This window comes from Mustelus asterias, chromosome 7, assembly GCF_964213995.1.
Source record: "Mustelus asterias chromosome 7, sMusAst1.hap1.1, whole genome shotgun sequence".
Lineage (NCBI taxonomy): Eukaryota > Metazoa > Chordata > Chondrichthyes > Carcharhiniformes > Triakidae > Mustelus > Mustelus asterias.
This window is the reverse complement of record NC_135807.1, coordinates 9,002,472-9,028,930: the sequence shown is the minus strand read 5'-3', so window position 1 is coordinate 9,028,930 and position 26,459 is coordinate 9,002,472. Positions and strand designations below refer to the sequence as shown.

General features: G+C 42.7%; 1 protein-coding gene across 1 annotated transcript in view; it reads left to right on the top strand.

The window, feature by feature from the left end:
- Window positions 1-7,921: 7,921 nt before the first annotated feature.
- Window positions 7,922-26,459, top strand: part of stk3 (serine/threonine kinase 3 (STE20 homolog, yeast)) — a 391,198-nt gene continuing 372,660 nt past the window's right edge. Inside the window, exon 1 of the mRNA XM_078215647.1 lies at window positions 7,922-8,112. Within this exon, the coding sequence (XP_078071773.1) occupies window positions 8,090-8,112 (23 nt within the window). The 5' untranslated portion in view covers window positions 7,922-8,089. The remainder of the gene's footprint in view (window positions 8,113-26,459) is intronic.

The following is a 26,459-nucleotide window of genomic DNA, read 5'->3' as shown; positions in this document are numbered from 1 at the left end:
AAGGCAGCCTTCACGACAGCGCAGAGTCGCTGAGCAGAAACTGATAGCCAAGTTCCGCACACATGAGGACGGCCTAAACTGGGATCTTGGACTTATGTCACACTATCAGTAACCCCCACAACTTGCCTCCTGGACTTGCAGGATCTCACTGGCTGTCCTGTCTGGAGACAATACGCATCTTTTTAATGTGTGCTTAATGCTCCCTCCACTCACATTGTCTGTATCTTTAAGACCTGGTTGGCTGTAGAGATTCGCATTCTAATCAGTATTCTGTAACTTGATTTTGTGTCTCTGTATGCCCTGTTTGAGAGCAGATATCCACTCTGTCTGACGAAGGAGCAGCACTCCAAAAGCTAATGGCATTTGCTACCAAATAAACCTGTTGGACTTTAACCTGGTGTTGTTAAAACTCTTACTGTGTTTATTCCAGTCCAACGCCGGCATCTTCACATCATGGCTACAAGAGCATGCCAGAGGCTGGGAATCCTGTGGCAAGTAACTCACTTCCTGACTCTAAAAGCTTGTCTACCATTTACAAGGCATAAGCCAGGAGTGTGATGGAATACTCTCCACTTGCCTTAATGACTGTAGCCCCATCTACACTAAAGCTTGACAACATCCAAGACAAATCAGTCCACTTGATTGTCTCCCCATCCTCAACATTCAAAATCCAATCTCTCATAGGATGGCAGGGTGACACAGTGGTTAGCACTGCTGTCTCACCTGGGTTCGATTCCCGTCTTAGGTCACCATCTATGCAGAGTCTGTATGTTTCCCCCGTGTCTGTGTGGGTTTCCTCCGGGTGCTCCAGTTTCCTCCCACTGTGCAAAAGACATGCTGGTTAGGTGCATTGGCCATGCTAAATTCTCCTTCAGTATACCCGAACAGGCGCTGGAATGTGGCGACTAGGGTATTTTCACAGTAACTTCATTGCAGTGTTACTGTAAGCCTACCTGTGACACTAATAAACTTTAAATATCGACACACAATGGCAGCAGTGTGTACCATCTTAAAGGTGCTTTGCAGCAATTCACCAATAGACATATCATCCAAACCCATGACCTCTACCACCGAGAAGAACAAGGGTAGCAGATACATGGAAACACCTGGACATTCTCCTCCTTCAAAAAAAAAGTCCTTTCTCAGATTTACAAAGCCAATGAGCACAGTAGGTCACTTTCTGTGTGGAGTTTTCACATTCTCCATATGTCTGCATGAGTTTTCTCCAGGTGCTCTGTTTTCTTTCCGCAGTCTGAAAGATGTGCTGGTTAGGTGTTCAATTCTCCCTCAGTGTACCCGAACAGGTGCTGCAGTGTGGTGACTAGGGGATTTTCACAATAACTTCATTGCGTGTTAATGTAAGGGTTGACAGGGCAAGCAAGCCCTTATTCAATCTCCTTGCTTGCTTCGAAAACCAATTCAAATTGAATCCAATTTATGGTTCCCAAGAAAGAGACATACTAGATCCATGCTGACAAGAGCAGGCATTATACCTGATCTTGGGCTTGATCTTAGTCAAAAGGCTGAGAGGAACCACAAACAGCCGCTCCTTAATAGCACTACTACCCCTGGACATTCCCCTCCAAGCAACTCACCAGCCTGACTTAGAAATATATCACTGGCACTTCACTACCGCCGGGGCAAAATCCAGGAATACCATCCTTTTCGGCACAATGGGTATATCTATACCACATGGAGTGCAGTGGCTCAAGAAGGCAGCTCAATACCAAGGGCAATTAGAATTGGGTAATAATTGCTGGCATAGTCAGTGACACCCACATCCCGTCAAAGAATAAAGAACATGGAAATGGGGAGAAAACGTTGTTTAAATGAATCATCCAATGGGGTAATGAGGGTCCCATCTGCTTTCTGATTGGCCTTGGGAAGGCGGGGCTCTGTGATGATGGACATGTTCCACCACCAATAGCAGTCTGTGGACGGGGCAGTTGTACAGTTAGGAGGGCAACTCCTGCAATATGTCCAGCCAGAGTGGGCAACCTTTCCAGACAGCCAATAGTGAAAGCTACAAATGGCAGACTTTGGTTTCGATGACATGTCCGCCTCATTTCCACCTCCCTCTTTTTAAAACTGAAGTAATCAAAGCTACACTTGTCCAAAGGATTGTCCCAGGGTGGCCGCTTTGCAAAACACCTTCGGTCCATTTGCAAGCAGAACCCAGACCTTCCTGTCACTTGCCATTTCAACACACCGCCCTGCTCTCCTGTCCACATCCATCCTTGGCCTTTTGCAACGTTCAAATGAAGCCCAACGAAAATTGGAGGAGCAGAACCTCATCTTCTGATTGGGCAATTTACAGCCTTCAGACTGATCACTGAGCTCAACAACCTCAGAGTGTGAACTCTCTCCTCCACCTTCGCCTCATTTCCATTTATTTTATTTCACTTCTTCTTTTCATCTTATTCGTCCAATTTTATTATTCAATATTCTTATTTTTCCACTTCTGAAATCTTGCTCTCCATCTTGTCTTCCAACACCCCAACCCCAGGTCCAACTGCCACATTCCTCAGCTTGTCCTCTTTGTTCTGCCATTCACACATTCCAATCACTTAATGGACGCTCTTCGCACCATTCTCAGCTTTTATCATCACCATTTACATTCTCTTTTCCAATTACAGCCTGCCCCATAGTAGAAACTTTGTCCTATTTTCTTTGTCTTTAGCTCTGACAAAGGGTCATCCAGACTCGGAACGTTGATTCTATTCTCTCTCTACAGATGCTGTCAGACCTGCTGAAATTTTCCAGTATTTTCTGATTTTGATCCACTGCCTCGGAAAAGCAGCCAGCATAATCAAGCACCACATGCACCCTGGACATATTCTCTTCCACCTTAATCCGTCGGGAAAAAGATACAAAAGTCTGAGGTCACGTACCAACTGACTCAAGAACAGCTTCTTCCCAAAAGAGAAAATGCTGGAAAATCTCAGCAGGTCTGGCAGCGTCTGTAACGAGAGAAAAGAGCTGACGTTTCGAGTCCAGATGACTCTTTGTCAAAGCTTCTTCCCTGCTGCCATCAGTCATTTGAATGGACTGACCTTATATTAAATTGATCTTTCTCCACACCCTAGCTGTGACTGTAACACTACATTTTGCACTCTATCAAGAACAAAGAATAGGACAGCATAGGAACAGGCCCCTTGGACCACCAAATCTGCGCTGACACAGATGACGGTAGCACAGTGGTTAGCACTGCTGCTTCACAGCTCCAGGGTCCCGGGTTCGATTCCCGGCTCGGGTCACTGTCTGTGTGGAGTTTGCACATTCTCCTCGTGTCTGCGTGGGTTTCCTCCGGGTGCTCCGGTTTCCTCCCACAGTCCAAAGATGTGCAGGTTAGGTTGATTGGCCAGGTTAAAAATTGCCCCTTAAAGTCCTGAGATGTGTAGGTTAGCGGGATTAGCGGGTAAATATGTGGGGGTCGGGCCTGTGTGGGATTGTGGTCGGTGCAGACTCGATGGGCCGAATGGCCTCCTTCTGCACTGTAGGGTTTCTATGATCTATGAACCTAATATTTTCTTGCTTCTATGTGGTCCATATCCTTCAATTTCTTGCCTATTCATGTACCTATCCAGATGTCTCTTGAACATTGTTACAAAATCTGCTTCCACCTCCTCCGACAGCACGTACCAGGCATTCACCACCCTGTGTGTGAAAAACACACCCTTACATCTCTTTTAAATTTTCCCCCTCTCACTTTCAACCTATGCCCTCGAGTAATTGACCCTTTCACCCTGGAAGAAAGAACAAAGAACAATATAGCACAGGAACAGGCCCTTCGGCCCTCCAAGCCCGCGCCGCTCCCCGGTCCAGGATTGAATCCTGAATCCAGGATCCCCGCCCAATTTTCCAGCCTATCTACATACTAATATCCTATCCACCGAACTGTCCCTCACAGCTACGATGCTTTGTTCATCACAACCTATTAACTCACCCCCACCCCCCCATTCCAGACCATGTGATCTCCAGGGAGAGGCGAAAACCCAGAGTGAAAACCCCAGGGCCAATATGGGGAAAACAAATCTGTGAAATTCCTCTCCGACCCCCTGAGGCGATCGAAACGAGTCCAGGAGATCACAATGGCCCTGATCGGAAAATGCTTCCCAACCCTATTCATTTCCACTTCCACGAACACCATATGAATTCCCTGCCCCCGAGACAGGTTCCCAACTATCCGCAGTCTCGCTCTGTACTGGCACCAGCAAGATGATCATAGAATGAAGCCTTGAAACGAGAAACAAAGAACAATTAGCCCGCGCCGCTCCCTGCTCCATACTAGACCACTCTTTTGTATCCCTCCATTCCCACTCCGTTCATATAGCTGTCTAGATAAGTCTTAAACGTTCCCAGTGTGTCCGCCTCCACCACCTTGCCCGGCAACACATTCCAGGCCCCCACGACCCTCTGTGTAAAATATGTCCTTCTGATATCTGTGTTAAACCTCCCCCCCTTCACCTTGAACCTATGACCCCTCGTGAACGTCACCACCGACCCGGGGAAAAGCTTCCCACCGTTCACCCTATCTATGCCTTTCATAATTTTATACACCTCTATTAAGTCTCCCCTCATCCTCCGTCTTTCCAAGGAGAACAACCCCAGTTTCCCCAATCTCTCCTCATAACCAAGCCCCTCCATACCAGGCAACATCCTGGTAAACCTCCTCTGTACTCTCTCCAAAGCCTCCACGTCCTTCTGGTAGTGTGGCGACCAGAACTGGACGCAGTATTCCAAATGCGGCCGAACCAACGTTCTATACATCTGCAACATCAGACCCCAACTTTTATACTCTATGCCCCGTCCTATAAAGGCAAGCATGCCATATGCCTTCTTCACCACCTTCTCCACCTGTGACGTCACCTTCAAAGATCTGTGGACTTGCACACCCAGGTCCCTCTGCGTCTCTACACCCTTTATGGTTCTTCCATTTATCGTGTAGCTCCTCCCTACATTATTCCCACCAAAATGCATCACTTCGCATTGATCAGGATTGAACTCCATCTGCCATTTCCTTGCCCAAATTTCCAGCCTATCTATATCCTTCTGTAGCCTCTGACAATGTTCCTCACTATCTGCAAGTCCTGCCAGTTTTGTGTCGTCCGCAAACTTACTGATCACCCCAGTTACTCCTTCTTCCAGATCATTTATATAAATCACAAACAGCAGAGATCCCAATACAGAGCCCTGCGGTACACCACTAGTCACAGGCCTCCAGCCGGAAAAAGACCCTTCCACTACCACCCTCTGTTTTCTGTGACCAAGCCAGTTCTCCACCCATCTAGCCACCTCCCCTTTTATCCCATGAGATCCAACCTTTTTCACTAGCCTACCATGAGGGACTTTGTCAAACGCTTTACTAAAGTCCATATAGACAGCATCCACGGCCCTTCCTTCGTCAACCATTTTGGTCACTTCTTCAAAAAACACCACCAGGTTAGTGAGGCATGACCTCCCTCTCACAAAACCATGCTGACTATCGTTAATGAGTTTATTCCTTTCTAAATGCGCATACATCCTATCTCTAAGAATCTTCTCCAACAACTTCCCCACCACGGACGTCAAGCTCACCGGCCTATAATTACCCGGGTTATCCTTCCTACCCTTCTTAAATAACGGGACCACATTGGCTATCCTCCAATCCTCTGGGACCTCACCTGCGTCCAGTGACGAGACAAAGATTTGCGTCAGAGGCCCAACGATTTCACCTCTCGTCTCCCTGAGCAGCCTTGGATAGATTCCATCAGGCCCTGGGGATTTGTCAGTCTTTATATTCTCTAACAAACCTAACACTTCCTCCTTTGTAATGGAGATTTTCTCCAACGGTTCAACACTCCCCTCAGAGACACTCCCAGTCAACACATCCCTCTCCTTTGTGAATACCGACGCAAAGTATTCATTTAGGATCTCCCCTACTTCTTTGGGCTTTGACTATTCACTGTATCCAAGCCTGTCACAATCTTGTAAACCTCTATCAGGTCCCTCCTCATCCTCTGATGTTCCAATGAAAACAATCCAAGTTTGTTCAACCTTTCTTCATAGTCTATATCCTCCAAACCAGGCAAGATCCTGGTAAATCTCTTCTGCAGCCTTTCCAATGCATCAACATCCTTCCGGTAGTGTGGCAACCAGAATTGTACACAATACTCCAAATGCGGCCTAACCAAAGTCTTATACAGTTACATGATTTTCTAATTCCTATACTCAGCGTCCTGACTGATGAAGGCCAGCATGCCATATACCTGAGTTTATACCTGAGGAAACTGTGGATCTGCACACCTAGATCCCTCTGTATGCTAATATTTTTAAGGGCTCTACCATTTATTGTATACTTTCCTTCTGCGGCAGACCTTCCAAATCGCATCACCTCACATTTGTCTGGGTTAAATTCCATCTGTCATCTTTTGGCCCAAGTCTCCAGCCGATTTATATCTTTGTATCCTTTGACAATCCTCCTCACTATCTGCTACTCCCCAAATTTTTGTATCAGCTGCAAATTTATTAACCTACATTTTCCTCCAAATCATTTATATATATATACATATATATATATATTGCAAACAACAGAGGCCCCAGCACTGATCCTGGTGGAACATGGCTTGTCACAGAAAAGTACACTTCCACTGCTACTCTCTGCTTTCTATGCCCAAGTCAGTTTTGTATCCATCTTACTATCTCACCTTGGATCCCTTATGACTTCACCTTCTATATCAGCCTGCCACGAGGAACCTTATCGAAGTCCACCTATACACCATCCACTGCCCTGCCCTGGTCAAATTTTCTCGTCACTTCCTTAAAGAACTTAATCAAGTTTGTGAGACATAAGAACATAAGGAGCAGAATTAGGCCACTCGGCCCATCGAGTCTGCTCTGCCATTCAATCATGGCTCATATTTTTCTCATCCCCATTCTCCTGTCTTTTCCCCATAACCCCTGATCCCCTTATTAATCAAGAATCTATCTAGCTCTGTCTTAAAGACACTCAATGACCTGGCCTCCAAAGCCTTCTGCGGAGTTCCACAGATTCACCACGCTCTGGCTGAAGAAATTCCTCTTCATCTCTGTTTTAAAATGGATCGTCTCTTTAGTCTGAGATTGTGCCCTCTGGGTCTAGTTTTTCCTGCTAGTGGAAACATCCTCTCCACTCTATCCAGGCCTCGCAGTATCCTGTAAGTTTCAATAAGATCCCCCCCTCATCCTTCTAAACTCCAACAAATACAGACCCAGAGTCCTCAACCATTCCTGATACATGATCTCCCCTTCGCATCGCTAATAAGCCCATTAAAATCATAGAAACCCTATAGTGCAGAATGAGGCCATTCAGCCCATCGAGTCTGCACTGACAACAATCTGACCCCAGGCCCTATCCCCACAACCCCACACATTTACCCCGCTAATCCCTCTATCCGACATATCCCAGGACACTTATAGGCAATTTGGCATGGCCAATCAACCTAACATGTGCATCTTTGGACTGTGGGAGGAAACCGGAGCATGCGGAGGAAGCCCACGCAGACACGGGGAGAACGTGCAAGCTCCACACAGCTGGGAATCGCTGTGAGGCAGCAGTGCTAACCTCCAGATGTGAGTACATCCTGTCCCCTACATATTTTATCAAAGGTATGCCTTGTCTGTATAGCACAAGAAACAGTACTTTTCTCTGTACATGTGACAATAATAAGTCAGATCAAAAGGCTCCACTTGGCCAAAGCATTGTCCCAGAATCCTCTATTGTATCCTGCAGCCAGTCCGGAGTGGGGGCGGGGCGATGAGAGGGACACGGGATCCTCCGGAAGTGCGTAGATGATTAACAGTTCCTCGCAAGCCACACAACCGGCGCACCGGCCAGGGTGACTTCCGGCGTGGGGGGCCAATGGGAATGTTGATGGGGGGCGGGGGCTGAGGCCGGCGGGGCGGAGCATGGCGGTGACGCAGCAGCTCCAGCTGCAGCCTCCATCAGCGGCGCGTGCCGTGACGTCAGGCGAGTGGTTGGCACTGCCGCCGGAACCATGGCAGTTTGAAAGTTCAACCGTCGCAACCGCCTTTTCAACCGTCACCCGTTTAAAAAGGCGCCATCGCAGCCATGGAGCCGTCGGCGCCGAAGAGGTACTGACAACCCTCCCCCCACCCTTCGGAGAGAGGGACGGCAAGGGGGCGGGCAGGCAGGCAGGCGGGCTGGGGGAAGGCGGCAGCTCCACTGCATGAAGTAGATTGCAGTGTGGTGGGTGTTTACAGGAAGGAGGTGGAAATTTTGCACAGATTTTTCTGTCCATCATGGCACTAAAGTTGCAGTGCTTTTAAATAGTGCCTGTTGCCGCCCAAATAGAAGCCACCACTGATTTTAACTTGTTTTCAAAACTGGTTTTGTTGATCTGTGCTATTTAAAAACCTGCTGATTGGGGAAGGGGGCTGAAAAGCATAAATTTGTACCAGGTCGATTACTTCGGGTGGATTATGTCCCTGACTTTTGGCACCTGGGTAGGGTGGTTTTAAAGTTTATTTATTAGTGTAGCAAGTAGGCTTACATTAACACAGCAATGAAGTTACTGTGAAAATCCCCCAGTTGCCACACTCTGATGCCTGTTCGGGTACAATGAGGGAGAATTTAGCATAGCCAATGGATCCAACCAGCACGTCTTTTGGACTGGGAGGAAACCGGACCATCGGGAGGAAACCCACGCAGACATGGGGAGAACGTGCAGAATCTGCGCAGACAGTGACCCAAGCCGGGAATCAAACCCGGGTCCCTGACGCTGTGAGGCAGCAGTGCTAACCACTGTGCCGCCCTGCGTCAATTTATTTGACTTCACTTTATATGGATGGTAACTTGAGAAGGAAGCAACACTTTGTCAAAGGACATCAAACAATTTGGGCAAAGGAAAAGGAGAGAAGTTGTATTCACGTTGTGCATGAATTCTTGGCCAATGATGTACTTTTGAAATGTTGGCCCTGTTATAATTGAACTAAATGTGGCAGATAATTTTTACAGTAAGAAGTCTCACAACACCAGGTTAAAGTCCAACAGGTTTATTTGGTAGCAAATACCATAAGCTTTTGGAGGGCTGCTCCTTCGTCAGATGGAGTGGAAATGTGCTCTCAATCAGTATTCTGTAACTCTAATCTGTGAAATGTGCTTTCTAATCAGTATTCTGTAACTTGATTTTGTGTCTCTGCGCACTGTTTGAGAGCACATTTCCACTCCATCTGACGAAGGAGCAGCGCTCCGAAAGCTTATGGTATTTGCTACCAAATAAACCTGTTGGACTTTAACCTGGTGTTGTGAGACTCCTTACTGTGTTCACCCCAGTCCAACGCCGGCATCTCCACATCATAGATAATTTTTACACAGGGAGATTCCACAAATTAAAAATGAGACAAATGATTATAAGTTGTGTTAGGGTGTGTTCATTGAGGTAAGTGTTCAAATTAGGCTCCAGAGACATAAGTACAAAAATCTAAACGGACGCTCTAGTGAAGGAATGCTGAATAGTCAGAGGTGCTTACTTTCTGCAAAGAAGTTGTTCTGAATCCCTGCCTTTCCTTGTGGTAGGGTGTAAAGATCTCATGCCACTGGAGAAACAACATCACTAAAATCAGATTACCTTGGTATTATGACATTGGTTTGTGGTAAATTGCCACATGCGAGCATACAAAATAGGATCAGAAGTAGGCCATTCAGCCCCTCAAGCATGCTCCACCATTTGACAGGATCATGATTGACCTGTTTGTGTTCTGTTCTGCATTCCCTATCTACCTCTGTTGTTTCCCTTGCCCAACAAAAATCTCTACTTTTAAAAATGTTCAATGATTCTGGTTCCACCGCCATCTTGAGGCAGAGTGTTCCAGAGTCTCACAGTGCTCTTGAGATGAAAAAAGTCTCATCTCTGTCCTATAAGGGAAGCCCCTAGAGTGCCCTCCTAATTCTGGACTCGCCCACAAGTGAAAACATCCTTTCTCTGTCGACCTTGACAGTACTGTTCAGGATCTTACATACTTCAACCAAGTCACTCCTGACTCTTCTAAGCTCTCGTGGAAACAAGCCCAGCCTTTTCAATCTATCCACATAAGACAACCTGCTCATTCATGGCTGCCATGATTCCAATACATCAAAAGTACTTCATTGGTTGTAAGTGCTTGTGACATCCTGAGATTGTGAAAGTTACTGTAGAAATATAAACATTTTTCCCTTTTCATAAACGTTTACTGGGACATCGATAGAAGTGTGAGGTGAGGCATTTTGGAAGGACTAACTAGGCCAAAGAGTGCATAATGAACAGTAAGATGCTAGAAAGTGCAGAGGATGAGAGGGGCCTTGGGGTGCATGTCCAAAGATCCCTGAAGGCAGCAGCACAGGTAGAGAAGGTGGATAAGAAGGCATATGGGATAATTGCCTTTATTAGCTGAGGCAGAGATGTTATGATTGAACTGTATAAAATGCTTGTTAGGCCACAGCTAAGGTACTATGTGTAGTTCTGGTTGCCACACTATAGGAAGTTTGTGATTGCACTAGAAAGGATGCAGAGGAGATTCACCAGGATGATGCCTGGGCTGCAGTGTTTCGGCTATGAAGAGAGGCTGGTTCGGCTGGGGTTATTTTTCTTGGAACAGAGAAGGCTATTTATTGACTACAGCTCAACCTTCACCATAATTCCATCACCATAAACTCATCTCCAAACTCCATGGCCTAGGGCTCTGCTCCTCCCTCTGCAACTGAATACTCGACTTTCTAACCCATAAACTGCAATCAGTAAGGATAAGTAACAACACCTTCTCCACGATTATCCTCAACACTGGTACCCCACAAGGCTGTGTTCTCAGCCCCTCACCATACTCCTTATACACCTATGATTGTGTGGCCAAATTCCCCTTCAACTCGATTTTCAAGTTTGCTGATGACACCACTGTCGTGGGTAGGATCTTGCACGATGATGAGACAGAATACAGGAATGAGATAGAGAATCTGGTGAACTGGTGCATCGACAATAATCTCTCCCTCAATGTCAACAAAACAAAGTAGATAGTCATCGACTTCAGGAAGCGCAATGGAAGACATGCTACTGTCTACGTCAATGGGGACGAAGTGGGAATGGTTGAGAGCTTCATGTTTCCAGGTGTCCAGACCACCAACAACCTGTCCTGGTCCCTCCATGCTGACGCTATAGTTAAGAAAGCCCACCATTGCCTTTACTTTCTCAAGAGACTAAGGAAATTTGGCATGTCAGCCACAACTCCACCTTTTACAGATGCACCATAGAAGGCATTCTTTCTGGTTGTATCACAACTTGGTATGCCTCCTGCTCTGTCCAAGACTGCAAGACACTGCAAAGAGTCGTGAATGAAGCCCAGACCATCACGCAAACCAGCCTCCCAACCATTACTCTGTTTACACTTCCCGCTGCCTCGGAAAAGCAGCCAGCATAATTAAGGATCCTACGCACCCTGGACATATTTCCACCTTTTCCGTCGGGAAAAGATACAAAAGACTGAGGTCATGTACCAACCGACTCAAGAACAACTTCTTCCCTACTGCCATCAGAGTTTTAAATGGACCTACCTCACATTAAGTTGATCTTTCTCGACTCCCTAGTTATGACTGTAACATTACATTCTGCACTCTCTAGTTTCCTTCTCTGTGTATGGTATGCTTTGTCTCTATAGTGCAAGAAACGATGCTTTTCACTATACTAATACATGTGACAAATCAAGTCAGTCCATCACGTAAACCAGGCTCACATCCTTGACTCCGTCTACACTTCCTGCTGTCTTGGAAAACAGCCAGCATAATCACGACCCTACGCACCCTGGATATACACACTTCCACCACCTTCCGTCAGGAAAAAGATACAAGAGTCTGAAAATATGTACCAACAGATTCAAGAACAGCTTCTTCCCTGCTGTCATCAGACTTTTGAACAGTCATATCATATATGAAGCTGATCCTTCTCTTCACCCTACTTGTAGCTGCAACACTATTTTCTTCACCGTATACTTTTCCTTTTCCCCGATGTACTTCATGAGTGGTATGTTTTGCCTGTATAGCATGCAAGAAATAATACTTTTCACTTTATCCCAATACATGTGTCTATAAATCAAGGCTGAGGGCGAACCTGATTGAGGTGTTCCAAATTATGAAAGACATAGGTAGATAGGAAGACATTTTTACCCTTACTAGAGGAGTCAATAACCAAGGGGCATAGATTTAAGATAAAGAGCAGGAGATTTAGAGAGTATTTGAGGAAAAAACAGAGGGTGATGGGAAACTGGAACTCTGCCTGAAAGTGTAGAGGTGGCAACCCTCACAAAATTTAAGAAATATTTAAATGAGTATCTGAAATGCCATAACATACAAGGCTATGGTCCAAATGTTGGAAATGGGATTAGAATAGATAGGCGCTTGATGGCCAGCTCAGACACAATGGGCCGAAGGGCCTTTTTTTGTGCTGTGAAACTCTGACTCTGAGAAGCCTGCAACTTTTTAACTTGTTGTATGGGATCTATTGTCCATCACTTGAGGGTAGATAGGACCTTGGTTTCACCTCTCATTTGAATGATGATATCTCCTAGATGTGGTCTCACCAACATCCAAAACAACTTTAGCAGAACATCCCTACTTTTATGAAAACAGAAAATGCTGATAATCTCAGCAGATCTGGTGGTAACTGTGGAGAGAAATAAAATTAATATTCTGATCTGTAAATACAGATTCGGAATTTTAACTCTGTTTCTCTCTCCACAGATGCCGACAAACCTGCTGAATTTTTCCAGCATTTTTGTTTTTATTTCAGATTTTCAGAATCTGGAGTATTTTATTTTTATCTCTACTTTTATACTTCACTTCTCTTTGCAATAAGTGACAACATTCCATTTGCTTTCCCAATGCCTGTAAGCTAACTTTCAGGGCACCCAAATCCCTCAGTATCACAGTATTTTGAAATCTCTCCACATTTAAATAATATGCTTTTTTTTTTCATTCTTTCTGCAAAAGTGGACGAGTTCACATTTCCCCACAAAATATTCCATCTGCCACTAACTCAACCTATCTTCGTCCCTTTGCAGAATCCTTATTTCTCTTTCCAACCTACTTTCCTATCTATCTTTATATCATCAACAAATTTAGCAACTATACTTTTGGTCCCTTCATCTAAGTCATTGACGTAGATTGTTTGAGGCTCTGGCATGGATTCCTGTAGTTCCACTGGTTACATCCTTCCAACCTGAGAATGACCCATCCACTATTTCCATTCTTCACGGTTTTTAAAATCCAAGCTGACACTGGCCCATCTATTTCATGAACATTCGTTTTGTTAACCTGACTTTTTATGTGGTACTTTGTCAAACACTTCCTTAAAATCTAGACAACACACTATCCAAGACAATATTTCCGAAACCTTGCTCTTGTCTGCGCTGGTGGGATCTTGTGGTCTTGCTGCCAATGCAGCCCTGCCGTGGGTTTCTTAGCAGCTAAAGCTGCGTTCAACGGGAAAACCTGTTGATAACAATGGGACCATAAGATCCTGCCGCCAGTGAGCCCCGCCGCCCCCTGTTGCTGCAAAACACGCCATGGAGTGGAGAAAAATCCCACCCTATGTCTTTATCAACCTTCTCTGATGATGCATCAAAAATTTGATTAGGTTAATCAAACATGATCTGTCTTCTACAAATCCATGCTGGCTATCCTTGACTAACATAAGCCTCTTGCTGATTTTTGTTTCTAAAACCATGTCAATCACTGATGTTAAACTGACCAGTCTGTAGTTACTGGGAATGTCCTTGCAACTTTTGAACTGAGTTGTCATATTTGCCATTTTCTAATCTTCTTGCAATATAGTCCTTCAGAATTATAAGAGCGCATGCATAGATTATGCATTAAGATTCTGTAGTGGATCTTGAGCCAGAACCTTCTGATTTATCACTTTTTTTAGTCATCTATTCCTACCATTGCAGAAGAATACTGATTGAGGTATGGCGCATCATAGAGCATTGTTGCTTCTGAAGTATTTTAAAAATTGCATGACCACATATTGAAATTTGTTTTTCTTCCATATATGTAGATTTTTAAAAATTAAAGTTATACATTATATTGCATAGAATTTATAAGGAAAAAACAGTCATTCAACCTAACTGGTGTATACCAGTAACTATCCTCCATACGAGCCTCCTCTCATCCTTCTATCCCTTTCTCCCTCAGGTACTTATTCACTTCCCTTTAAGTGCATCAATACTATTTGTCTCAACCACTCCACGTGGTAGTGAGTTCCATACTTTCAACACTGAAAATCCCCAAAAGTGGAAATACCTTCTCTTCTGTCCTATTGAATCTCTTCTTAGTTTTAAAGACATCTATTAGGTCACCCCCTAGACCTTTCATCCAAGGTGTATTTCATTCATTCATTCCTTATAGATTTGTGGCACAGTGGTTAGCATTGTTGCATCACAGCACCAGGGACCCGGGTTCGATTCCCAGCTTGGGTCACTGTGTGGAGTTTGCATATTGCTTCGGTTTCCTCCCACAGTCCGAAGATGTGCAGGTTAGGTGAATTGGCTATGCCAAATTCTCCCTCAGTGTACCCGAACAGGCGCTGGAGTGTGGCGACCAGAGGATTTTCACAGTAACTGCATTGTAGTGTTAATGGAAGACTACTTGTGACTAATAAATACAACTTTAACTTTATTCATTTCAAATCAACTTCCATCATGGTCAAGGGTTGAATTGAGGTAAGTTTTACAGTCATTCATTTTTGATCATTAGGTTCTTTGTTAGTTCAAGGTTTAAAGTTGAACAGTCATTAGAGTTTATGCATCGAGCAAATGAGAGATCTTAAATCTTGTTGTTTACATCTTAATTTAGTTTGTTGTTTTCAGTTCTGTAGCTCTCATATGCTTTGAGATCTGCCTGTGGGTAACAAGCAGTGATGTTCTGAGCTTGTCAGTATTCTCCTGAAAGAATGATAAAGTTGATTGAATCTGTTCTTGAGTGACTCTAGACCGCAATTATGTAAAAAGCATCTGAGTGACTATGGTAATCGGGTTCAAGAATTACTCTGTAAGCCCTTTTCGGACTGGTTTTATATTGATGCTTTGTCATTCCACATGACCACACTGGTGCTCTGTAATCCATTATGGGGTGAACAAGAGATGTGAAAATGCTTTCAACACCATTGCTTGAGGAGGAATGGTGTTTTGGCCTCTGTCATTTTTTGTAAAGCAATGCATCTCTGTGTAATGTGTCACATGGTTACATGGTGACATCATCAGAGGCATTTGGGAGATTTTCCCTCTCTTCAATTCTTGACTGTAAATAAGCAAACATTATCTAATAAAGCTCCACAAACTGGTTAAGTACCCAAAGTGTGACAACATTTCATTCTTTTATCTTTACTGTTAAAGTGAGCTGACTTTGATGCACAACATTAAAAGACAGAACTGGTGATGAAGATGTTTTTCCATTACAAATAGTCACAAGAAACCATTCAGCCCTGGACCTTGAGTCAAGGATTGATTTTCAGGAGAATACTCCGCCATTGATTGAAGTGCAGTAAATCTGTCTGTTGCTTAGCCTTTGCTAAGGGTGTACATTAACTTTAAAATTGATAAAAAGCATTCCACACCATTCCTTAATTTTTTTTACTTGACTGCGACATCAGGAGCACTCCGAGTCGGAGGTGGGAAAAGGAGAAAAAATTCAGCCAGCATGTCAACAGTAATACTAGCCGATTAACATAAATAGTGGGCTCAAAATCGCCTAGAAAATGTGCAAAGTAAGAAAATAAGGGAGTAGGCTGAGGGAAAAACAAGTTGACTTACTAAAGCTGGGAGTCTTTGCCAGCTGCATGGCGGGTTGCATCATCCGGTGTTTGAACTGAGTGAGAGAGAAAGAGAAACCTGCTTTTGGAGAAGCAACTGCTCAAAAAGGAAAATTAATAATGTGCTAGTAACCATGATTAAGCAGAATTAAAGCTGAAATCTCCTTTAAAACAGATTGGTGTTTGTAAAAAAAAATCTTAAAGCTATAGTCCAACCAAGAAAAAACATTTTTAAAGAAACAACAAAGAAATAATACAAATTAAATTGAAAGAGAAAGGAAATTAAAGAGGAGGAAAAGTTAAAGTATTGTTACCTAAGAACTGGCAACTGCAATGGTGGGAAAAAGTGGCACTATGGAACCGTTTGAGAATGTGGAATGATGGAGAACCGCTGAAGAAAGATTTCAATATTCTCTTGCTGAAACCAGGATACCAGATTAAATTAAAGTAGCAACTTCCTTGGGTTTATTAGGATGGAAAACCTTCACTCTATTAGAAAGTCTTGTCCATCATGCCAAACTTGCTGCAAAAACTAATGAGGAATTGATTAAGACCCTTCTTGCCCCAACCTTTAATCATATCAGATTTCATTGGATCCAAAAAGAGGACACACACATTCCACAATTTGTAGCCATATTACGGAAACTAGTTGAGAGTTTGGCCTCGAAGACACTGAGACAGAACTGTTTGTGGACTTTGAAATAAAGCAATTTAAATACGATTGCTCACCGAAAGCTCTTTAACACTAAAACCTGCTGTTGAGATTGCAGTGTCCATCGAATTGGTTGCTAAAGAAGCTTCCCAAATTGGAGCTGGCAGCAAAATACACAATGAATGCTGAGAAACGAAAATCTCTCAACACCCAAGCATCCCATAGGTATGCCCAGATGGGGCATTCTCCACAGGAATGTTCATGTTGAGAAATCAAATGTTGTAATTGTGGCAAGAAAGGTCACATAATCAAGGCATGTTGGACCAGACAGAATCCTCAAACCTTGAAGATGGGTAAATGCAAGAATGTACTCAAATCTACAAAAGTGTCTAAAATAACTGAAGACAAAGAAGATTCCCAGGAAGACACACTGTCTACAGATATCGAAGAACTCAAACTTGGTGTATTTTCGATGCAAGACCGAGATTTTGGGTCTATCTGAAACTAAATGGGAATGAAATTAAAATGGAAGTAGACAGAGGAGCTGCCGTATCTCTTATCTCTGAGAATTTATATCAACAAAAGCTCAAGGAAGTACTATTAAAGCTGTCTAATATAATTTGGAGAACTTAACACAGAAGTGATGAATCCAGTGAAGGATTGTATCATGGTGCAAGTTGAAACAAATGGTCAATCTGAAAATTTGCCATTACATGTTGTGAAAGGAAATTTTCCTGCACTTTTCGGAAGAGCATGGTTAAGCAAAATCAAACTAAATTGGCAAGCAATTAATCAATTGGTTGATGGAAAGAATACATTATAGAAGCTCTTAGAAAAATACAAGAATGCATTTGAAAATACTTTAGGGGAAATTACCAGATTTGAGCCACGACTTTAGATAACCTGACAGCAACCCAAAAAGCTCAAGAAATATGCCTTGCACTATCAAGCCATAAGTTGAAATGGAACGAGAAAAATTAATCCAACATGGAAAAGGTTCGGCACAACATCGTGGGCCGAAGGGCCTGTACTGTGCTGTACTGTTCTATGTTCTATGATCAAGTCCGTAGCCACGAGCGATGGCAACTCCAATTGTTAATGTCATTAAACTAGATTGTTCTATAAGAATTTACAGCAACTTCAAAATGACAAATCCAGTGCTGTGTGTCAACCAGTATCTTTATCATTAATTGAGGACCTATTTGCTGGATTGTCTGGGGGGGTTGGTTAGCAGTTCAGTAAGATAGACTTGTCCCAGGCATACCTCCAAATGAAGATGGCAACTGAGTTGCAATCATTGTTAACGATGGTTACTCCCAAAGGATTGTGCCAATATAAATGTCTAACGTTCAGAATAATAGATGCCAGCCTTAACGGTGCCCAGTGTTTTTTGGATGACATTTTAATCAAAGGCGAAGTGAAGATGAACATTTACAGAACTTAGAAGAAACACTGGAGCATCTAGAGAAGCACAATCTTCCTGTGAAGAAAGAAAAATGCAAAATGTTCATGTCATCAATAAGCAATCTAGACCATGTAATTAATAAAGATAGACTCCATAGGGAACCTAAAAAAATGATTGCAATTTTAGATGCGCCTAGACCGCAAAATGTATTGCAACTAAGATCTTTTTTAGGACTCATCAATTCCTTTGGAAAATTTATTCCAAATCTCGCTACCATATTAAAACCACTCCATATATTATTATGTGCGAACTAACAATGGACTTGGACAAAAGACTGAAAAGGCGTATAATTAAGTCAAAAATATGCTAATGAAATTGTTCATTTCAGCCTTAATTTAGAAACAGAACTGGCATGTGACGCATCACCCAGTGTGGGGGGGGGGTGTGTGTGTGTGTGCAGTTGTTTCTCATATAATGCCAGATGGAGATGAAAGACCAATAGCTTTCGCTTTGAGAATGTTGACAAGCGCTGAACAAAATTATGCTAAATTGGAAAAGAAAGCCCTGAGCATACTTTTTGGAATCAAGTGATTTCATCATGATCTGTATGGAAGACGTTTTATCTTGTTAACAGACCACAGGCTTTTAACAACGATCTTTGGTGCATACAAATGAATACCGGTTCCAGCTGTGAGTCATTTGCAGAAATGGTGCCTGAACTTATCAGCACCTAATGGAGGTTAAATACATAAGACCTGAGCAACATGTAAATGCTGATGCTCTTATCATGTCTACCAATTTGAAACAAAGCCGAATCACAGGAGAACTATGTGAACATCTTCTCCCAGGTTGATGATATACCTATGACAGCCTCAAGTGTAAAGATGCACCAGGTCAGATCCGTTAATAGGGATGGACATGGACAATTGTATTTAAAAGGATACAACTGGATAACAGGAGGAATCCAGAATTCAAGCCGTACTGAACAAGGGAACTTGAATTAACTGTGCGAATTGGTTGGTATGGGGGATTAGGGTGATCATTCCTCCATGCTAGGACCAACTTCATGAAGGACATCCAGGAGGCATATGTATGAAAGGACTTGCAAAGAGTTATTTTTGGCCAGGACTAGACTCTCAGATTGAAGAAAGAATAGAACAGTGTTCGACTTGTGCTAGGATACAAAATACCTCACTCCTTCAACCACTTTATTCATGGGATAGACTGAAAAAACCATGGCAAAGTGTTCATATTGACTTCACAGAACCAATTGAGGGATATATGTTTCTCATCCCAGTGGATGCACATTCCAAATGGCTCGAAATCATGTTGAAGTCAGCGACTACTGAAAAGATAATTGAATGACTTAGATGAAGTATTTGCATGGTTTGGCAGACCAGAGCAATTAGTTAGCAATAATGGAACACACTTTACATCAAGAGAATTCGTGGACTACCTCAGAAACCATGGCATATAGCATATCAGAATTGTGTTGTATCATTCTTCCACCAAGGATTAGTGGAGAAGTTGATGCAGTAATTCAAGAATGGCATGAAAGCATCAAAGGATGAAGGACTGTTAGCCAAAAGAGTAAATAACTTTCTCATATCCTACGGAAACACAGCCCATGCAACAATCCAAAACTCGCTGGAAGTTGAGAACCAAATTTGATTTACTCTCACTACCTGACACTTCTATCATAGAGCGACAACAACAAAACCTAGCTACTCACAGTGAACAGACATCAAAACCGAGACGTTTTGATCAAGGAAAAAAAGTTCTAGTGAGAAACTATTCTTGAAGTGAGAAGTAGGTACCTGCCACAATATTCGCTAAGACCCGACCTATTTCTTATACGGTGCAAACTGATGAGAGAGTTTGGAGGAGGCGCACAGATCAAATCCTTCGAAAGAGAATGTGCAGAGTTGGTATCTGAAAGGCCAACATCTGACACTCAAGGTTTGGAAATACCTGAACCTATGATCATGATTGAGTCGAATGAAGATTCTCCAACAGTATCTGCAGAAGCTGAAGAAGAACTAACTTTATCAGATGTGTCTAAACCAAGTGGTGAACAGACTTCTGAGAGTATGAAAACAAAGATTCCTGAGAAACAGCTTCTGCCTAAGTGTCCACCTAAAAGACACTCATACTGATTTGTATATATAAAACTATATATAATGATACTTGGTAAAATAATTATTGTTCATAGTGAAGAAGAGTTAAAGTTAATGTTAGTTGTCTTACTACTCGTGTAAAAGGGGAGGGATGTTAGGTATTGTAAACCAAAGCATCTCTGTCTTGTGTCACATGATTATGTGGTGACATCATCAGACATTTGGGAGATTTTCCCCCTCTTCAATCTTGAATGTGAACAAACAATACCTATCTAATAAAATTCCACAAACTGGTTAAGTAACCAGTAACTGTGTAGCAACCTTTTCTTTTATCTTTGCTGTTAAAGTGAGCTGACCACTTTGATACACAACAGCTGCAGAGGTGTGTTATCTTGATTAACGATAGGACTGAGGGGTACCATACATCCCATTTTAGAACTACCTGGATTAACAAATAAAACAGTTTGACACTGTTATGATGTTGGATTGTGACATTCAGTGACTGATTGAGGGGCTGGTTTGTTTCGAGAGATGCAGCTGTCAACGATAGTGGACTTATTGGGGTTAAGGTGCATTGATTCTCAATGGACCAGTTATGAAGTTGCTCAAGAACAGCTTGTATCAGAGAATCGATGCAATGCTACACTTTTCGATTTGCCATCTCCTTTCTAGAAGAAAGAACAAACATTGAGTACGAGAGTTGGGAAATCATGTTGCAGCTATACAAAACCTTGGTTAGGCTGCATTTGGAGTATTGCGTGCAATTCAGGTCACCACACTACCAGAAGGACATGGAAGATTTGGAGAGAGTACAAAGAAGGTTTACTAGGATGTTGCCTGGTCTCCAGGAGAGGTTGAATAAACTAGGATTATTTTCACCAGAAAGATAAGAGGTCTACAAAGTTATGAAAGGCATAGACAGGGTAGATGGCATAAAGCTTTTTCCAAGGGTGGAGTTGTCAGTTACAAGGGGGCACAGGTTCAAGGTGAAAGGGGGAATGTTTAAGGGAGATGTGCGGGGGAACTTTTTCACGCAGAGAGTGGTGGGTGCCTGGAAGGCGCTGCCAGAGGAGGTGGTGGAAGCAGGCACATTAGCAACATTTAAGAGACAACTGGATGGGTACATGAATAGGGAGGGAATAGAGGAATACAGACAGAGTATGGGCAGAAGAGTTTTTTCTTTAGGGCATCATGATTGGCACAGGCTTGGAGGGACAAAGGGCCTGTTCGTGTGCTGTACTTTTCTTTGTTCTTTGTTTATTTTATTTATTAGTCACAAGCAAGGCTTACATTAACACTGCAATGAAGTTACTGTGAAATTCCCCTAGTCGCCATTTGTTCTTTCTTCCCCTAGTCGCCTTTGTTCTTTGCTCCCTGATGGTTATAATCTCTCAGATCTGGTATCATCTGTGTAAATTTTAATTTGCACTTTCTCTGGTGCTTCTATTTTTTTAGAATATGGAGACCAGAATATTGAACCATATGCTGCAGTAATGGAGTGTGGGTGGATCAGCAGCCTAAATATTGAACATAGTTTCACAATGTATTGCAAAGATGGCCAAGACAAATAGAATCTTAATTTGTATAGGAAGAGGAGTAGTGTCAAATCAAATGATATCAAGCATCTTGCACAGTCAAAACGATTCCTATATTATAAAAACGCATTATTGTTTTTAACGTATAATTAAAATACACAAATCCACTTGTGGATCTGAGCACGACAAATTGGTAGTATCGTCTTTCTCTTGCTCCTAGTGGTACATGAGGCAATCCATGTCATCGTCTTCCACTTTCAGAAGATTATGGTGTAAGACAAAGACCCTTTTTAATGTGGGTTGACCGTTAGCCTGACCAGATTGTCTGCGTGGAGTTTGCACATTCGCCCTGTGTCTACTTGGGTTTCCTCCAGGTGCTCCGGTTTCCTCCCACAGTCCAAAGATGTGCAGATTAGGTGGATTGACCATGCTATAAATTGCCCCTTAGTGTCAGAAGGACTAGCTCGGATAAATGCATGGGGTTGTGGGGATGGGGGTTTGTGGTCGGTGCAGACTCGATGGGCCGAATGACCTCCTGCACTGTAGGGATTCTATGATTGTAATCCACTATTGATGACTACTTGAAAACTGGAGGTAACTGCTATCACTTGAATATGATGTGGTTAAATTGTGGATTTGTCCCTACCTGCCTCTGAAACTCTCAAATGTCCCTCAGTCATCTTCGTAATTCAGTACGGCATTTTGTTTTTTGGCTGATCTCTCATCCATTGTCCTGTACACTCAGCTCTCCTAAAACCTTGTCAGTATTCATAGAAACCCTACAGTGCAGAAAGAGGCCATTTGGTCCATCGAGTCTGCACCGACCACAAGCCCACCCAGGCCGTACCCCTATAACCCTACATATTTACCCGCTATTCCCTCTAACCTACGCATCTCAGGACACTAAGGGGCAATTTTAGCACAGCCAATCAACCTAACCCGCACATCTTTGGACTGTGGGAGGAAACCGGAGCACCCGGAGGAAACCCACGCAGACACGAGGAGAATGTGCAAACTCCACACAGACAGTGACCCGAGCCGGGAATCGAACCCGGGACCCTGGAGCTGTGAAGCAGCGGTGCTAACCACTGTGCTACCATGTCGCCTCAGCAGTTTCCACATTCAAAAGATCATCCTCTGCCATTTCTACACCATGATACCACCAGCAAACACGTCTTCTCCTCTCCCAGCATTCTGAAAGGATTGTTTCTTCTGCAAAATCCTGGTCCACTCCTCAACCACCCTCAATGCCTTGTCCACTACCCACATAATGCAATCGCATGTAACACCTGCCTTTTTACCTCTTCTCTCCTCATAGAGCAAGTGATTTCATGTGATTTACTTGATTTGATTTATTATTGTCACATGTATTATTATATAGTGAAAAGTATTGTTTCTTGCGGGCTATACAGACAAAGCATACCGTACATAGAGAAAGAAAGTAGAGTGTGCAGAATGCAAGGTTACAGTCATAGGGTGTAGAGAAAGATCAACTTAATGCGAGGTAGGCCCATTTCAAAAGTCTGATGGCAGCAGGAAAGAAGCTGTTCCTTGTACATCTTTTAGTATTCTGTATTTGCAGCTCACAATGTGGCCCCTCTACATTGGGGAGAAGAAACCCAGATTGGGTGACTGCTTGGCGGAACACCTTTGCTTGGTCTACAAGGATGACATCGAGTTTCTGGTTGCTTGACATTTTATTTCATTACCTTGCCCTTGCGCTGGCATTTCTGGAATAGGGTAAAGGATAGGAAATGTTAAATGACAAAGATGTCATGGAAAAGGGACTGGTAAGATGTAAAGAAATAAAGTATTTGTCCCAGAGCTTGTGTGTGAATGGCAGAATAACAAATAGCTCTGCCTGAAAGCAAAAGCATAAAGTATAAAGTTCAAACTGGCAAAAAAAAATGAGGGTCTGAGTTCGAGGTTTGAAATTGTTTAACTCAATCTGGAATCCAGAAGGCTGTAAAGTGCCTAATCGGAAGATGAGGTGCTCTTTCACACATTTGAGTTAAGAACACTGTAGCAGACCAAGGACAGAAATGCTAGTGGGAGAGCAAGGTAGTAAATTAAAATGGCAAGCCACCACAAGCTGAGTCATGCTTATGGACCGAGCAGAGGTGTTCTGCATAGCAGTCATGTTGATGGAGAGAAAAAAGCAGTTGAAATTCCAAATTTTATCATAAGGGCTGAAGAGTATAAAAGCCAAAAAATAACGTTGCTCCTACACAAAAACTTTAAAACATTTAGAATGCCATGTACAGTATTTGGCACCACACCATAGGAAGGAAATTGAGACTTTAGAATACAGTGTTCATTAAGTTGCTGTTCGGTATGGAAAATAAATATAAAGAAATAATACATTTGTCTGTTTCTTTTTTCGTTCATTGCAGATTGCAGTATGAGTTGAAATAATGGGATAGGGTGGACAGAAGCAGATTTTCACAGTATCTTCATTGCAGTGTTAATGTAAGCCCATTTGTGACACAAATAAATAAACAGAAGCAAACTGCTGAGGTGTGAAAAATGAGTGGCTAAAGATGCGCAATTTTTGTCAAAGATTCCGAAGTGAAGGCAGGAGATACTACTTCATACAGTGTTGTGATCTTGTGGAATTCATTTTGTGGTTGATGTAGAAACTGCACCAATGTTCTAGATTTAAATAGTTGTTGGATAAATTGGTGAAGGAAAATGGGTGACGGAATATGGGGACAAGGTCAAATGTGATCTGCTTGTTTGATCATTAATGAATGTCATTTCATTCATCTGTGCTCCACCTGAAAACAGGTCATTAGTTAATTGTCTGCTGATTCTCCCACCCTTGGAAAGGGTGAGGAGGCAGGTTCCAAGTCCACCTTAGCTGGAACAGGAATCAAACTGCTGTTGGCGTTATTCTGAACCCTGCAGTAGCCAACTGAGCTGACAGGCCACTGTGAATAAATTAATAATCTGTTTACTTGTATTGGAAGGTGAAAAAGTTGAACCATTTCCGTTTTTATTCATTTTACAGGATGTGTGTGTTGTTGGCGAGGCCAACATTTATTGCCTACCCCTAATTGTCCTTCAGAAGGTGGTGAACCGCTGCTGTCCGTGTTGTAATTCCTACCTATTTCTGTGTCTGTCTGCAGTTTGATATGCGAGGGAACTTTTCTGAGATTTTTGCCTTTTGCAATGCAAGTTTCTGAGAAATATCTTAATCAAGAAATTTTTTCTGAATTTTCAGATTTCATTTTTTTTTATTATTCATTCGTGGGACATGGGTGTCGCTGGCTGGCCAGCATTTATCGCCCATCCCTAGTTGAGAGTGAACCACATTGCTGTGGCTCTGGAGTCACATTTAGACCAGATCGGGTAAGGACGGCAGATTTCCTTCCCTAAAGGACATTAGTGAACCAGATGGGTTTTTCCAACAATCGACAATGCTTTCATGGTCATCGGTAGATTCTTAATTCCAAATTTTTTTTATTGAATTCAAATTCCACCATCTGCCATGGTGGGATTCAAACCTGAGTCCCTAGAACATTAGCTGAGTTTCTGGATTTATAGTCTCGTGATAATACCACTAGGCCATTGCCTCCCCAATTCTGTTAAAGGAGCAGTAATTGATATGCTATCAATTTTGATTCAAATAATGCAATAAAATGTAAATAATATAAATATTTATCTTTTCAAACTGTATGTTGCCTTTTCTGGTTCCTTGCATTGCTGATCGTTCATAGAAACAGCTGTCCAAATGCCAGGTACCACTCTATTCCCATATCTGTTTAATTCCCTTTCATATGAACATACAAAATAGGAGCAGTGATAGGCCATTCAGCTTTTCAAGCTTGCTCTGTCATTTAATAAGATTATGGTTGATCTGTTCGTGTTTTTAATTCCACATTCTCACCTACCACCACTAACCTTAGATTCCTGTTTGGCAAATGAGTCAATCTACTTCCGCCTTAAAAATATTCAATTACCTCACTCCCCCGGCCTCTGAGGCAGAGTTCTGAGGTTGCACAACCCTCTTAATGAAAAAACAAATCCTCATCTCTGTCCTAAAGGGGTGCTCCCTAACTGCTCCCTAGTTCTGGACTTCCCCACAAGAGGAAACATCCTTTTTGTGTCCACTTTGTCAATACCGTTCAGGATCTTGTATACTTCAATCAAGTCACCCCTCACTCTTCTAAACTACAGTGGAAACAAGCCTAGTCTGTCCAACCTTTTTTCAGAAGACAATCCTCTCATTCCAGGTAGCAATCCAGTAAACCTCTATTGAACCACCTCCGATGCATTTACATTCATTAAATAAGAAGACCAAAACTACACACAGTATTCAAGATGTCGTTTCATTAAGCCCTGTATAACTGAAGCATAACATCCTTTTATGTTCAATTCCTACAAACATATAGGAGCACTCGGCCCCTAGAGCCTACTCAGCCATTCAATAATATCATAGCTGATCTGAATGTAACTTCAACCTCACATTCCTGTCTACCCCCAGTAACCTTTCAACCCCTTGTTAATTAAAAATCCATCCAGCTCAACCTTAAAAATATTCAAAGGCTCTGCTTCCGCTGCTTTTTGAGGAAGAGAGTTGCAGAGACTTGAGAAATTTCTCCTCATCTCTGTCTTAAATGAGTGACCCCTTATTTTTAAACAGTGACACCTAGTTATAGATTTCCTGACAAAAGGAAATTTCTTCTCCACATCCACCCTAAGGATTTTAAAGGTTCTGATCAAGTCACCTCTTACTCTTCTAAACTGTAGTGGATACAAACCTAACCTCTCCAAACTTTCCTGCTAAGATAACCCACCCGTTCTTGGTATTAGTTCAGTAATAAAGGATGGCGTTCCATTAGCCTCCTTAATTACCTGCTGTACCTGCATACTAACTTTTTGTCACTCAAGCACTGGAACACCTAGATCCCTCTGCACCTAAAATTCTGCAGCTGTTCC